This window comes from Scheffersomyces xylosifermentans (genome assembly GCF_036884685.1).
Source record: "Scheffersomyces xylosifermentans strain CBS 12540 chromosome Unknown RJT20scaffold_5, whole genome shotgun sequence".
Taxonomy (NCBI): Eukaryota; Fungi; Ascomycota; class Pichiomycetes; order Serinales; family Debaryomycetaceae; genus Scheffersomyces; species Scheffersomyces xylosifermentans.
In genome coordinates this window covers 1,430,480-1,443,192 of record NW_027042943.1, presented here as the reverse complement: position 1 = coordinate 1,443,192, position 12,713 = coordinate 1,430,480, and the positions used below count along the sequence as shown (strand labels likewise).

Below are 12,713 nucleotides of genomic sequence, written 5' to 3'. Positions count from 1 at the left end.
TGGCTTGATAAATTATCAATGCCTACCGGCGAAGGAAAAGAATCGATTGCAAAAGGATAGTCAAGAAAAGAGTAACTTTGGCAGCCCACCACCAGTGTTGTACTGTGAAGGAACAGTAGGTGAACTCAAAATCCCACGAATTTTGAGGATAATTGAAATGGCCGGTGAGTATACCAGTTTGACCATCAAAATCTCCCATCATAGATCTTACCACAATTTCCCTAATTGGTTCTCTCTCTTTATTGTTTTTTTCTTTTGATGCCACCCATTCATGGCCCTCGTAGTTGTACCAGTCGTCGCAACCTTCGTGATCGTGGCCTGTCAAGATAAGACCTGATTTATCATTGTTAGGGAAAATTATGTCTAAGACCTTCTGAGACACTTCATAGGACAAATGGTTTTGAGAGCGCAACTTTCCATTTTTGTATGGCTCTTGCTTGTTATCTATGTAGTAAATATGCTCTGGGCCATCTCTACATAATCCTTCCCTCTTGTAAAAAGGGATATGAGTCAATAAGATCGTAGATCCCTTGAAATTGGGGTTTTCACGCTCTTTAAGATTCTCTAAGAAACTCCAAGTAAAGTTCACAAATTCTTCTTGTAAAGCAGGACCTTCCAAAGTCATGGAATCCAAAACCACAAGTCTCCATTCTTCCGGTGTTCCCTTATTATAATTGATGACGTAATTGTTCTGGCCAAAGAGATAGTGAAATCTAGCCATATGTTGCCAAGTAGCATCACCGCTGTATCCGATATCGTGATTTCCAGTCAAGTTAATAAAGAGAGGGTTCTCAAAGTTAGGATATTTCTCGCTTTCATTGAACCAATCGTAGACATCATTATATACCCTGGATTGGAATCTCTCGAGCGGGTCTAAAGCATTTTCGTCCTCTAACCACTTCTGCCAGTTATAGTTCTCGTGTTTCTGGAAAGTTTCTACCACATTACGCTTATATTCTAAAGGTCTTGGAAACAATCTGTCTGCAAAACGGTTTGTTCTGTTGTAGAACTCAGAGTCCAAGATCCATTGAGAAGAGAACAAGTCTCCCATCACTGCAACGTGACTAGGTCTCAAGCGCAGCTTCATGGTACGGTAAATATGGCCCAAATAATAGTCATTTCCGTAGTTGTCTATTCTCTTGATATACTTAGTCAGCGGCCAATTTCCATTGATTTGGGGATCACCGAAAGCAAGCAAGTTAATATCCTTAACTGATCCACTGCTATCCCTCGGTGATTTGGTGTTTCTCGATGAATCATCGATGTATTGAGGGAAAGTCAACAAGATCTTCTCACTAATATATTCTGGTAAGTAATTGATATACTCATTGGTACTTTTCAACCTTACGTGGTCCTTTTTATCGAATTCGTGCCAATTACATTGATCAGCCTCGTTCAATAAGTCGGGGTAAAGGTAGATGAACGCGTTTAAAGCTAGCGCTACAATAGTAACCAAACGCGTGAACCACACAACAATTGCAGGGTTGGATCTACCAGAAGCCATGATGTCGTGGCTGTAATTTGGAGATGTTTGAACTTAAAACCACTAGAATTGATCACCTTTAACAATGTTCATCATAGTAACATCAGCAGTTTCATAGTGAGAGAAGATCGAATTTCCAGTACTGTAGTGGTAGGCCTGTGCCGCAGTATTTATTGGAGATATGTAACGTGACTGTGGAAATGGACGGTAGTAAAGGCAGAGGTAGGAAAGGGGTGTGATTGCAAGGGTGGTGAATACTGTAGTATAGTTGATAATAGGTTACAAAGTAGTGCTAGATGAGGTCGTTATATTTTGGTTATTTAAAGGAAATTTGGAGTATTTATGGTGGGATTATATGGTGTGGTGGTGTTATACATGGCCTATTAATTGTAGAAGGTACCGGATTTCTATTATCTGAGTAAAGACAGCTATATGTAGCTGGAAGCTATTATCAACATTATCATAAAGTCGGTTTTATCAAACACATGAAAACTTTAAAGAGAATCCTGACTATTTATTTATATTCTGTCTTCACATATGGGCTCATACCTTGTCTATCTCAATGTTGTATATGTCAATGGCTCTTGTTGAAGTTTCGCAGCCCATAATTCGCAGTCAAATGTTTGATTATGCTGCAACCCATGATGGATGAAGAGCCATAGCATTGAGATGCAACCATTATATTGAGAAGGGCCCTAACGACCATTTTTGCCCGCCAGGATAGTCCTTATACAGAAAATTTGACATGACTATGGTTAAGTAAAGGTATTATGTCTTTAAGGGATCGCCCAAACTGACCTAAATTGGCTCTCCATCATACGATCTATATTATCTCTCATTAGTTAGTGGGCTTACTTAGACCCAATAAGTAGTTGATAGGAATATACATCTACTTTAAAAAAAAGCCTCAAAACTGGACGTTTATTGTGACTCCCTATATCTGCATTACAAGTTTTCTATTCTATCTAATGTAACAGAAGCATTTATTATGAATAAATAATGTACTATGTATGAATGACATGGATATGAAGTAAAAGCGTATGACTATGAAGCAAAGAAGGTTGTTCTTTAGTAATCCTATTTTTGGTGTGCATCTATAACTGTATGATATTAAGATAGTGGCTTGAAGTTCATGATTGCATTTGAAATGGAATCATTTGGACAAGGTTAAATAAATGAAAAAGTGCCTTCTCCAAAAATTGACCATTCTAATTTACCCGTAACAGTAATATGAAGCTATTGGGTTCAATACATTCTTTCCCCAATCTTTATCAATCACCACAAGGAAATCGTCCACTCTAATCTCAATTCACTGATGGGACTGCCCAATCCTCATCAACAATTACTTGATCTACAATACTAAGTATTGCAATCTTAGATCTTAAGAACGGGATGTGGCTCTGGCTTTGGAATTAAGTCAGCAGGCAACTTCTTCTTCAATTGTGCCAACTTGTCGTAGTCACCTGACAAAATTCTAGCAACGACCAAGTCATCTCTATCCTGGATTTCTCTCTTGGACTTACCTTCATTACTCAAAAACTCCTTGGCCTTAGCTGTGTCACCGTGGAAGTAGTCTTCCATGGCTCTCAATCTTAATTCCTTCTCAGCCCAGTCTGGACCATCGTTTTCTCTTCTCTTCATCTGAGCGGTGTACTTAGAGTAAGCTACGTATGCAAAGATTGGCAACACCAAGTAGAAGTATGGGAACTCCCAACCCTCAGCCTTCTCGGTCTCACGAATGATTTTCCACTTCAACTCACCGGTGGTTTCGTCCTTGTATGGGATCTTGTCGATGATCTTACCAGCATCCTTGGTGACGAATTGGAAGTTTCTTAAATCTTGCGAATTGTCCTTGAACAAATCCAACTGCTCCTTTGGAATGCCTGGTAATATGAAGTTCCATTCGGAGTGATTTCTCTGGTAGTACAAGTTCTGTAACTCAGCAATGGTCTTAAATTCCGTATCCGATGGTACTCTTGGTGTACCGTCTGGGTTTGTGTAGATCTTGGTTACTGATGGTAAAGAGTCCAACTTGGCACGGATGTCTTGTTCGATTTGGACGTTGAACTTTCCGACCTTGTGCTTAAGCAATCCACTCAAAGGGAATTTAAACGTGAACTTCATTGTCAATTGTGGTTAGATATGTGGTCCGGCCGATAACGCTATAGTGTATTGGATCCACGTCTTTCAAGCTCTTGTTTGTATCTTCTATGTTCTTGTTTGACGTAACCTGTTTTCAGATTAATTCTATTGGATGGTCGAAAAAAATTCGCAGTTGCAGGACTGAGAGGGGAGTGCATGTGGGTGGAAGGGATCCGTGCTGCAGTAATGGCAGGAAGTTGAGGATTATGATGTTGAGAGTAGAGAGTGGATCCTTACTGCAGTAGTGATTGCTGAGAGAGATGGTAGAGTATACTATGTGTGTGTGTTTGTATGTGTGAGAGTGTGAGAGTATGAGCGTGTTTGTATGAGTGTGTTTGTATGAGTGTGTTAGGAGTCGCATTGCTATCATAGAATATGATGGGTTTAGGAGCATGATGATGGATATAATGGATTTGATGAATACATGCGTAAGTATGTTTTCTGGATACGAATATGATTTATTGTTTGGAATTACTCAGGATTACAGTACTTTTGTGTGTGCATATATAATAGAGTATCTTTAAGTATGCCTTTCAAGTTCGATCAAGGGAACTCATTACTCAATCATTTGCACCCATTTACCTTAAGAATACGCAATTCTTGTTTTTATCACATATATTTGGTATCGTTTATTCGTTAATTTTGATTAGGCTATAATACATTTCTGTAGATTCTCAATTCTGTCTCTTTACTTCTTCGTCGAGTTGAAACCAGAGAATCCCATCATGGCCGCCATGCTTCCTTCTTGCTCTTCAACATTCAGCTCGTTATCCGTTTTAGCCTTCGCTTTGGCCTTGGCCTTCAAATTTTGTCTTTCCTTCCTCTTTGCTATCTTCTTTTCTTCAAACTGCTGTCTTCGAAGTACTCTCTCTTTGAACGAAGTGCCGTCTCCGGTTTTCTCTTGATTTCTCTCTCGTATTTGTTTCTGTACCAATCCTTCGATAGTAGCCACAACTTCCTCTAAAGTAGCCCGTCGTATGCCTCCTTCCAACTCTTCAGTCTCTGCTTGTGATTCCTGGTCCCCTTCAGCAGAGACTCGTTTGTTTCTCAATTTCCGGCTCAATTCATTGGCTCTACCTACATGCTGTGGAGAGTTGATATGATCCACGAGAGACAAGTTGTCTCTAAATGATAAGTTACAGATGGGACAGAAGAAACCGAATCTTTTGTTATTTCCAAACGACGAAGTTGAGGACGCTGATGGGTTGATTAGATTATAAGTCTTGACGGCATTCAACAGCTCCTTGAGTAAATTTTCACGATGGTTGAGATACGAGGCAGACGAATTGCCATCTTTGATGAAAGTCGATGAGCTTAAGTTCACTTGCTTTGAATCATCTCGCTTCGTCTTCGACTTTGCTTCCTTAGCGTAGGCGTCCACGTTCCAGAATCTACGTCCGTACTGATCAACCGAGATCTTCTCTTCATCGCCCATTGTCTTATTGACTTTGTTGCTACCTACACAAGAGAAGTCCTGTCATTATACATTATATGTCAAGCTGTTTAGTCACTCTGAATTTTCAGACGCGAAACCTTTCATGGCATTTTGCTTTTCACAGCAATTGATTCTTTTTATGTGACTACATTCTTTATGCGTTTTTTGACTGGTACGTTGCTATATATACGTTGGTACCGCGATTTAATAAGTTGGTAGTTGTTGATTGTCGCACTTGGTAGTTAATGGTAGTAATCTGTGATTTCTAGTGTGTATTATCTGATATATTAGTTGTGTAATGTTATTTACTTATATATAATAACAATAGTAAATAAGGCGCATTATCAGGTTTGATAGTTATTGATTTCTTTCCAAAGAATCCTTGTGAACGCAATATTCATATTCTCCCCTATGTCGAAAGATATACTATCCCACTTCAAGCAAAAGCTGGATAATTCCGGCAAAATCACCAAACCATCGTCAGACAGTTCTATGCGCCCCAGCTCTAATGTAGCAACCAAAGTTGCACAGAATATAACTTCGAAGCCTTTGCTTGACAGCAATGTCACCAAAGTTGTACAAAAGGTGGCACCAGCAATATCAACGTCAAAAGTTAGCTTTCCCCAACGATGGCAAATCGTGGGTTCTCATCTCATAAAGAATGTTCCAAAAGATACTCAGTTCATCCGTACACTTCATACAGATAGAGATAGTGAAGTTGAAGATGGAAACAAGAATTTGGTCAAAGTTGCAGCATTTGATCTCGATGGAACACTCATTTCTACAAAGTCCGGACTGACCTTCTCAAGATCGCCCAATGACTGGAAGTTTTGGCATCGCAATGATAAGCAAGAATCAGAATCGGTCGTCGTTCGCAAGCTCAATGAATTAGTTGCAAAAAAGTATCTTATTGTAATTTTCACCAACCAGGGAGCCGTGGTTGCAAATCCTACGATGAAGTCATATACCAACTTCACTAAGAAGTTGAATGACATTGTAAATAAAATAAAAGAAGGTATCGAGTCAAAAGACACAGAGATTCTTGTGTTTGCTGCACCAAAGAAACCAGCAAAGAATGCCCTGAAGTCTAGTTCCGATGAGCAGTTCGCATATGTCAGAAAGCCAGGAAGAGGTATGTGGGATGAGTTAACTACCTATCTCAGAGATAAAGCAGGCTATGAAGTTGACATTGAAAATAGTATTTTTGTGGGAGACGCTGCTGGAAGAGATGGTGACTTTCTGGATAGCGATTTGATGTTTGCGAAGAATGTGAAGTGTGAGTTCAACACGCCAGAGGAATTCTTCCAACTCGAGTAAGGCAAAAGATTATGTTGATATTCAAGGACTAAAATCCTTGACAATATTATCGTAGGAATATATTGAGCTATTAAACAGTATATTTCATCGAAATATACAATTAAAACTATATTTACAAGTCATATATGGCAGCTTTGTACATATGCATAGGTTTAAATTTCTTCATGTAAGGAAATGGATATTGTTTAAATATCCTTCAAGATAATCTCCAAGAGTTTGGAATCGAGCTCATCATGCTTCTTATCAATTGCTATAGTTCTTCCAACAGTCTCGAAATATCCCTTCACATTGTTGATGGATCTGACTACGTCTGGATTCTTGGCTTTAGGAAGTTCGTTGACAATATCATAGTTCAATACCAAACACTTCTGAATATCGGAAACATCATTCTCGAACTTAATGGCTTCATCGGTTGTTTGAGGGTAATTTTTTATAATAAAGTTTGTATCGAAAGTACCACTACGAGTGTTCATGAAGAACTCGATCTCCTCTTTAACCAAGGCGGTAATTAATCCCTTTGGATACGGTCTTCCTGTCTGAGCGATATCTTGCAAAAGATAGCAATACTTCTTACCTTCATCCTGTTTCTCTTTTTCAATCAATTCCACAGGGTCAATTATTTTAACTTGCCAGGTCTCGTCACGCTTCTTCAACCTGTCCGCAATCTTTTCCAAACTTGCATCCAGGTGAACGTAAGGAACGACGTAGAACTTGTAGTGTTCATTCTTATCATGGTTGATCAACTTGTATCTTCTTTTCAACCCGGTGATTTTCTCGTATTCTTGGAACTCACGTTCACTATCAAACGACGTTTTTGGCTTCTTTTTGTCAACAACATTTCCCACGTAGTACAACAACACGGTGGAGAAACCGAACACGTAGAAGAGATAACGAATTCTAGGCTGGTTTCTACGATTACTGGAGAAAGCGTAGTTTCTCGATGCTAGCAAGACGGAGGGCTTTGGTTGAGCAAAGACCGTTGAGGTCGAATTTTTGGTGAGCAAAGCTCTCAGGTTGATATTTCTCTGGATGAATCCACGGGTAAACATGGTATGCTTGAAGTATATGCTGGTGAGATCTTTGAATTGAACTTGTTACTAGAAAAAGAGCTGAGTTTCTATATGAAACCTGAGTTGACGGAGTTTCTTGTTTCTTCGCAGCAACTTCCAGTGTCACTAAAACTGAAGAAAAGCTTGAGGGAACCAGAAGCGTGCGAAATTTCACCAGACCGAATCAAACCATTAGTGAGGAATGGAGAGAGTGAGAGGGAGGAAGACAATGAGAGCGAGAGTGAGTGTGAGAGTAGGAATGAGAGTGAGAGTGAGAGTAAGAGTGAGAGAACTGAGACGAAGTGAGACGAATACAGTAAGACACAGCAATGCGACACAAGTGAGACTAACTGAGACACTGTATGTGAGACACTGTATGAAGCTCTTCGTCAGTTCAAGGTACACAGTTACAGTAACAGAAAATGCGACACTGTTTATGTATTGTGGTGCGAGAAGAAAGAAGAATGGGCTTGTTATGGAGACCCCAAAATTTTGCGACAATCAGAGATTTATGACTTGACTACTTCAGACACACTGAGACACTCACACACTAAGACACAGAACATAATAAATAAGATTGAATAAAACAGTGATTGTAAAAAAGAGCACTGAAAAATAACTCAAATACAAATTTAACTCTAATAAGTATCAGTGTGGACATAGGCCACTAATGAAGATACAAAATCTAATGCTATACACTTACAGTTTTACTCCAACTCCAAATGTAGTCACATGACTTTAGTGTCACATGACTAGACAGTTCGTAGGAAAAGAATTTTTCAAGCTTTTGAGATCGTTAACTATACAGACGGTATTGAAATAACTGAATATAGGATTGTTTGTTCGTTTAGTTCTTGTTCGGCTCTTTTAAGTAGTGAAGAGATCCTAGCAGCTCTTGATTCCACAAAATACTATAACATAAAAAAAATAGCTTTATTGTCATCATGTCCTTGGTCCACTTGGCTAATCTTTGTGCCCACCTCAAGAACTGTACCAATGTCAATATCGCCAGCACTTCGGTGCCGTTCACAAGATTGCATCTCCAAGTTGCCGTAGGGTTATACAAAGAAGGGTTCATTTCATCGCTCCAGAAAGGTTCGACTGAAGGCCCAGATTTAAAGGCTGTAGATGTCACCCCAGACAACATATCCACCAGAAGATTATGGCTCGGATTGAAGTACCGTAATAACCAACCAGTCATCAGAGATATATCATTGATCTCCAAACCAGGAAGAAAGGTAAACTTAACAAATGAAGAAGTCAAAGCTTTGGCTTCAGGTTTGGCGGTCAGATTCATCAAACCTTTGCAACCAGCTGAGTGTATTTTCATCAAGAGCAAAGAAGAGGTTTTTGAGATTCAAGAGGCTGCTAAGAGAAACTTGGAGGGCTTAGCATTGTACAGAGTGAAGTAATCGATTCACTTAAGTACGTCAAGAATCTAGTGAGTGATTTAAACATAAATAGTTTTCATGAAAAGCACAGGGTATGGTGTTGGTTCCTTAAGAGTATTCAACTGCCCGAAGAACATAGAAGAAGCTATCGGGAACTATTCATTTAAAGATGCTGGCGCTCTCTTCCAAAATCTTCACTGTTCTACATTTGTAAATAGTTTTAGCTCGAAATAGTGACAGACTTGGATAGCCGGTTTAATGTATACTAATTAAAATGAGATATCGTTGAGATATAATTATCAATCAATGAAATCGAGAGTCGTTGCTCTATGTGCTTATGCATATATGTGTCTTCTTAGATGTCAATGTGTAGATTTCAAAGCCTGTACTCTTATTAAATCACTACGTGAATTCGATTTTTTGATCGTGATATATTTACTTCAAGTTTGGCAGTTCTCTCAAAACCAAACTTGATAACCAGGTTCTATCTAAAGTGCAACCTTTTGTGAACGCTCATTGCTTCTCCATGAAGTCATATCTACTTGCCAGCCCTTCCACACCATCAACTTTTCTCTAAAATCGTCAGTTTGGTTGAACTTGCTAAAGTTTTGTTGTGAAATAGATGCATAGTCATTTTTCGTGAAGACTGGTTTGGCTGGAGTAGCTACTCTAGCCGGTTGTTGCAATATAGTAGGAGATGATATAGGCGTAGATGGCATAGTCTTTAAGTTCTTTATTTGTTTCTGTAATTCATTCACTTGGTCATTTAAGTCCATTTTTGAAAGTTTTAAGTCGGTGTTCTCATCCCGCAACTTCTTAATTGTATTCTTCTGCTGTTCAATAGTAGCCTTCAACTCTGCAATTTCTGCAGAGACGTCGGTAGCAGTTGATGTGATCTTCTCACTACTTTCGGTAGCATGTTGTGAATCTTCGGCTAAATGTTCAGTTTCAACCTTTGATTCGGTTTCTTTCGATGCATCTGGTTGCTCTATCAATTTGGATTCTTCTGCGTTAGATTCCTCTTCTTTGGTTTCTTCTGGTTTACTATCATCCTTCGTTGTTTCCACAGCGCTTGCTCCTTCATTCGAAGTCTCTACAGCAGATTCTTCTCCATCAACAGCGGGAGTTTGTTCTCTACTTTCCGGATCTTCTGTGTTGTTTGTTTCAGTGTCATTAATGTCGTCTGTTGTAGACTTCTTCTTCTTGGTCTTTTTGGCCTTTTTCTTCTTCTTCAACTCCTCAAATCGCTTTTTGGCAGCTTCAATTCTCTGTTCTTTTGTCAATTCGTTGTCAGAAGTGACATCTGGTTCCGTATCTGATTGTATCTCTTCTTTGTCTGACATTTCTAGCGCTTTAAGTGGTGGTTTTTCTGTGTTTATAAAGAAGACTACAATGTGTTGTATTCTTTGTGGAATCATAAAGTAGAGGGAGACTCTGGTGTTTTTATGTCACGTGATGCCTAAGTTTCCCAATTATGTAATAGATTATCAAAGATGTATTTCTTTACTGTATGGTGTGTAGGCATACTATTCACCGAATTTTTTTTAAGATTGTAACTATATATTGTAACTATATATTGAAACTTCCAGATGTTCTCATAATACGTGAATGAGCTATTTCTTCAATATTTCAATACGCTACCTTGATACGGAATCTTATTTTGAACATAGCTTTCAATTACAGGCATTAGGCAATTAGAATCTGTTAGTAATATATGTTTGTGTAACTGTGAGCAAAAAGAGTCCTCTCGCTAGAAGAGGTTTTGCACCATGAAGATCAAATGGGGATTAATTAATCGCAGAAGGGTATTATTCCCTTACAGAGTTACACAACGATTCGATTTCTGTACCAAACAAAAAAAAAGATGTAATCAACATTAACTATACAGTCTACACTCTATATATTTATATGCATAGCTGCTAATGTGAAAACGTCCTTGGAATAACTTTAAATCTGTATTTACTTCATATAAGCTTGAAGACCACTCTCGTGATGAATACCTGGTATTGTAAGCACAACCGGATGTTTGCTCCCGCAATATCGCATCATGGTAGCACCTCATTTTCCGTCCTACATTATTACTCATTGTGGTATCATATATAAGATCGGATTCCGCCAAGCGAACCAGAAAAATTAAGCTGCTTCCATCTTTTGCACCCATTAATATTTTTGGCCAGTGTTTTTGCCGGGTTATATTTTGACACCAACGGTTTTCTGGCGCTGGAAGTTGGTGAATCTTGTAGATAGCAAATTAGGTACGTCTTTGACATGGCTACGAGCAATTCGTATGGCACTGGGTCGCTTTCGCCAGCATTTGTAGTAAAAGAATTGCCTGATGGCGTGGAATTATCTGAATTGAAATCTGTACACACCAGTGCAGAAGGAAACCTGCAAAGTGTCCAGTTCGAAATTGGAACTAGAGGAAGTGGGAGAAGTGGAAGCTTTGCGGTCCAGGCTTTGGATCCGGTGGTCTCTAATCCAGAGAAACGAGACGTTGCAGACGAATCCACGACCTTAATGTACAAGTCGGAAGCACACCCTGAAGGATTTCCCGACGGAGGATGGAGAGCAAACTTGGTATTGTTTGGATCTTTCATGGGGTTAATAGCTGATTTTGGAATTGCCAATTCTTTGGGTGCCATCGAAGCTTATGTCTCCACTCATCAATTGAAAGATGTCAAGCAGACAAATGTATCTTGGGTCTTCTCGTTGCACCTTGGAGTTATGTACTTTGGAGGAGTCTTTTTTGGTGAGCTTTTTGATAGGTTTGGTGCTAAGAGACCACTCATCGCTGGCACAATAATCATGGTAGTAGGATTGTTTTTAACTGCTGAAAGTCGACGTTTAGAACACTTCATTCTTTCATTCGGTATCTTGACTGCCATAGGAACTTCTCTAGCCATGTCCCCATTAATTGGGGCGATTAGCCACTGGTTTTTGAAGAAGAGAGGAATGGCATGTTCAATTGCCACAATAGGCGGACTTGTTGGTGCATCTGTATTTGCAGTAATGTTGCAAAAACTATACATAGATATCGGCTTCAAATGGGCCATCAGAACCATGGCTTTTATATGCTTATTCTGCATGATTGTGTCAATCATTTTTGTTCAGGAAAGAACTTCAAAAATTCAAAACACGGATGATGAAGCTATTGCATTCGAACAAGATCCCAAGCCAAGGCCAACCCCTGGAAGTATTTTAAAGCTGTGCATTTCTTTTCTTCGCCAAGCATTGGACTTTTCAATCTTAAAAGAACAGAGGTTCGTGCTCTTGACCCTAGCTGTCTTCTTGTCTGAAATTACTTCCATGACAACTTTGACATATTTGTCTTCTTATGCCCTCAACTATGGAGTAGCACAGAGGAATGCCTTTCTTCTTATCACCATTGTAAATGTTTGTGGTATCCCATCACGGTTGGCAACTGGAATTTTGGCTGACAAATATGGTCGCTTCAACGTAATGATTGCATCGTCTATTTGTACTACCATTGTCATATTTGCTATCTGGCTTCCAGCAAGAGGGAACATACAAGTGTTATTTGCGTTCGGTGTTCTTTTTGGCATATCTACATCAGCAGTGATATCTTTAATTCCAGCATGCACCGGACAAATATGCTCAGCAGAGAACTTTGGCAAAGTTTATGGCACAATGTATTTCTTCTTGGGCTTCTTGACGATATTGGGAATGTATTTTTCTTCGTTAGTAATTAACCATGGCACCAAAATTGACTATCGTAATTTTGTTTTGTTTGAGGGCGCCCTTGCATTCACAAACATTATTATTTGGATATGGGCTCGTTATTCATCTGTTGGTTGGAAGCTTTGTAAATTCTGATATGCTCAATTTAATTACTTGTAAAAACAATATTTATATTAAAGAAAGGCGTCGTAATGGAA

The 12,713-nt window shown here is 39.1% G+C and overlaps 8 protein-coding genes across 8 annotated transcripts; 3 read left to right on the top strand and 5 right to left on the bottom strand. All coding sequences in view use genetic code 12, as the record gives it.

Moving 5' to 3' along the window:
- Positions 1 to 22: 22 nt before the first annotated feature.
- RJT20DRAFT_97125 (uncharacterized protein) lies at positions 23 to 1,504 on the bottom strand (the record flags this gene model as incomplete). The annotated part of the gene is made up of 1 exon (XM_064921662.1): positions 23 to 1,504. One exon carries the CDS (start codon positions 1,502 to 1,504, stop codon positions 23 to 25), a length of 1,482 nt encoding a protein of 493 aa, XP_064773910.1.
- A 1,353-nt stretch (positions 1,505 to 2,857) lies between these two features.
- Positions 2,858 to 3,607, bottom strand: RJT20DRAFT_135814 (uncharacterized protein; the record flags this gene model as incomplete). The annotated part of the gene is made up of 1 exon (XM_064918429.1): positions 2,858 to 3,607. The coding sequence occupies one exon, from the start codon at positions 3,605 to 3,607 to the stop codon at positions 2,858 to 2,860; it is 750 nt and encodes a 249-aa protein (XP_064773909.1).
- A 600-nt stretch (positions 3,608 to 4,207) lies between these two features.
- RJT20DRAFT_50823 (U4/U6-U5 snRNP complex subunit) lies at positions 4,208 to 5,266 on the bottom strand. Its single transcript, XM_064920428.1, has one exon. It carries the CDS (start codon positions 5,058 to 5,060, stop codon positions 4,314 to 4,316), a length of 747 nt encoding a protein of 248 aa, XP_064773908.1. The 5' UTR covers positions 5,061 to 5,266; the 3' UTR covers positions 4,208 to 4,313.
- On the top strand, positions 5,267 to 6,470 carry RJT20DRAFT_50824 (polynucleotide 3'-phosphatase). The gene has a single exon (XM_064920429.1). It carries the CDS (start codon positions 5,472 to 5,474, stop codon positions 6,375 to 6,377), a length of 906 nt encoding a protein of 301 aa, XP_064773907.1. The 5' UTR covers positions 5,267 to 5,471; the 3' UTR covers positions 6,378 to 6,470.
- On the bottom strand, positions 6,470 to 7,527 carry RJT20DRAFT_50897 (uncharacterized protein). Its single transcript, XM_064920432.1, has one exon. It carries the CDS (start codon positions 7,424 to 7,426, stop codon positions 6,563 to 6,565), a length of 864 nt encoding a protein of 287 aa, XP_064773906.1. The 5' UTR covers positions 7,427 to 7,527; the 3' UTR covers positions 6,470 to 6,562.
- An 843-nt stretch (positions 7,528 to 8,370) lies between these two features.
- Positions 8,371 to 8,838, top strand: RJT20DRAFT_97513 (mitochondrial 37S ribosomal protein MRPS8; the record flags this gene model as incomplete). Its single annotated transcript, XM_064921679.1, has 1 exon — positions 8,371 to 8,838. The coding sequence occupies one exon, from the start codon at positions 8,371 to 8,373 to the stop codon at positions 8,836 to 8,838; it is 468 nt and encodes a 155-aa protein (XP_064773905.1).
- Positions 8,839 to 9,305: 467 nt separating this feature from the next.
- Positions 9,306 to 10,160, bottom strand: RJT20DRAFT_135809 (uncharacterized protein; the record flags this gene model as incomplete). The annotated part of the gene is made up of 1 exon (XM_064918428.1): positions 9,306 to 10,160. The coding sequence occupies one exon, from the start codon at positions 10,158 to 10,160 to the stop codon at positions 9,306 to 9,308; it is 855 nt and encodes a 284-aa protein (XP_064773904.1).
- A 1,174-nt stretch (positions 10,161 to 11,334) lies between these two features.
- RJT20DRAFT_96558 (uncharacterized protein) lies at positions 11,335 to 12,651 on the top strand (the record flags this gene model as incomplete). The annotated part of the gene is made up of 1 exon (XM_064921636.1): positions 11,335 to 12,651. The coding sequence occupies one exon, from the start codon at positions 11,335 to 11,337 to the stop codon at positions 12,649 to 12,651; it is 1,317 nt and encodes a 438-aa protein (XP_064773903.1).
- Positions 12,652 to 12,713: the final 62 nt, after the last annotated feature.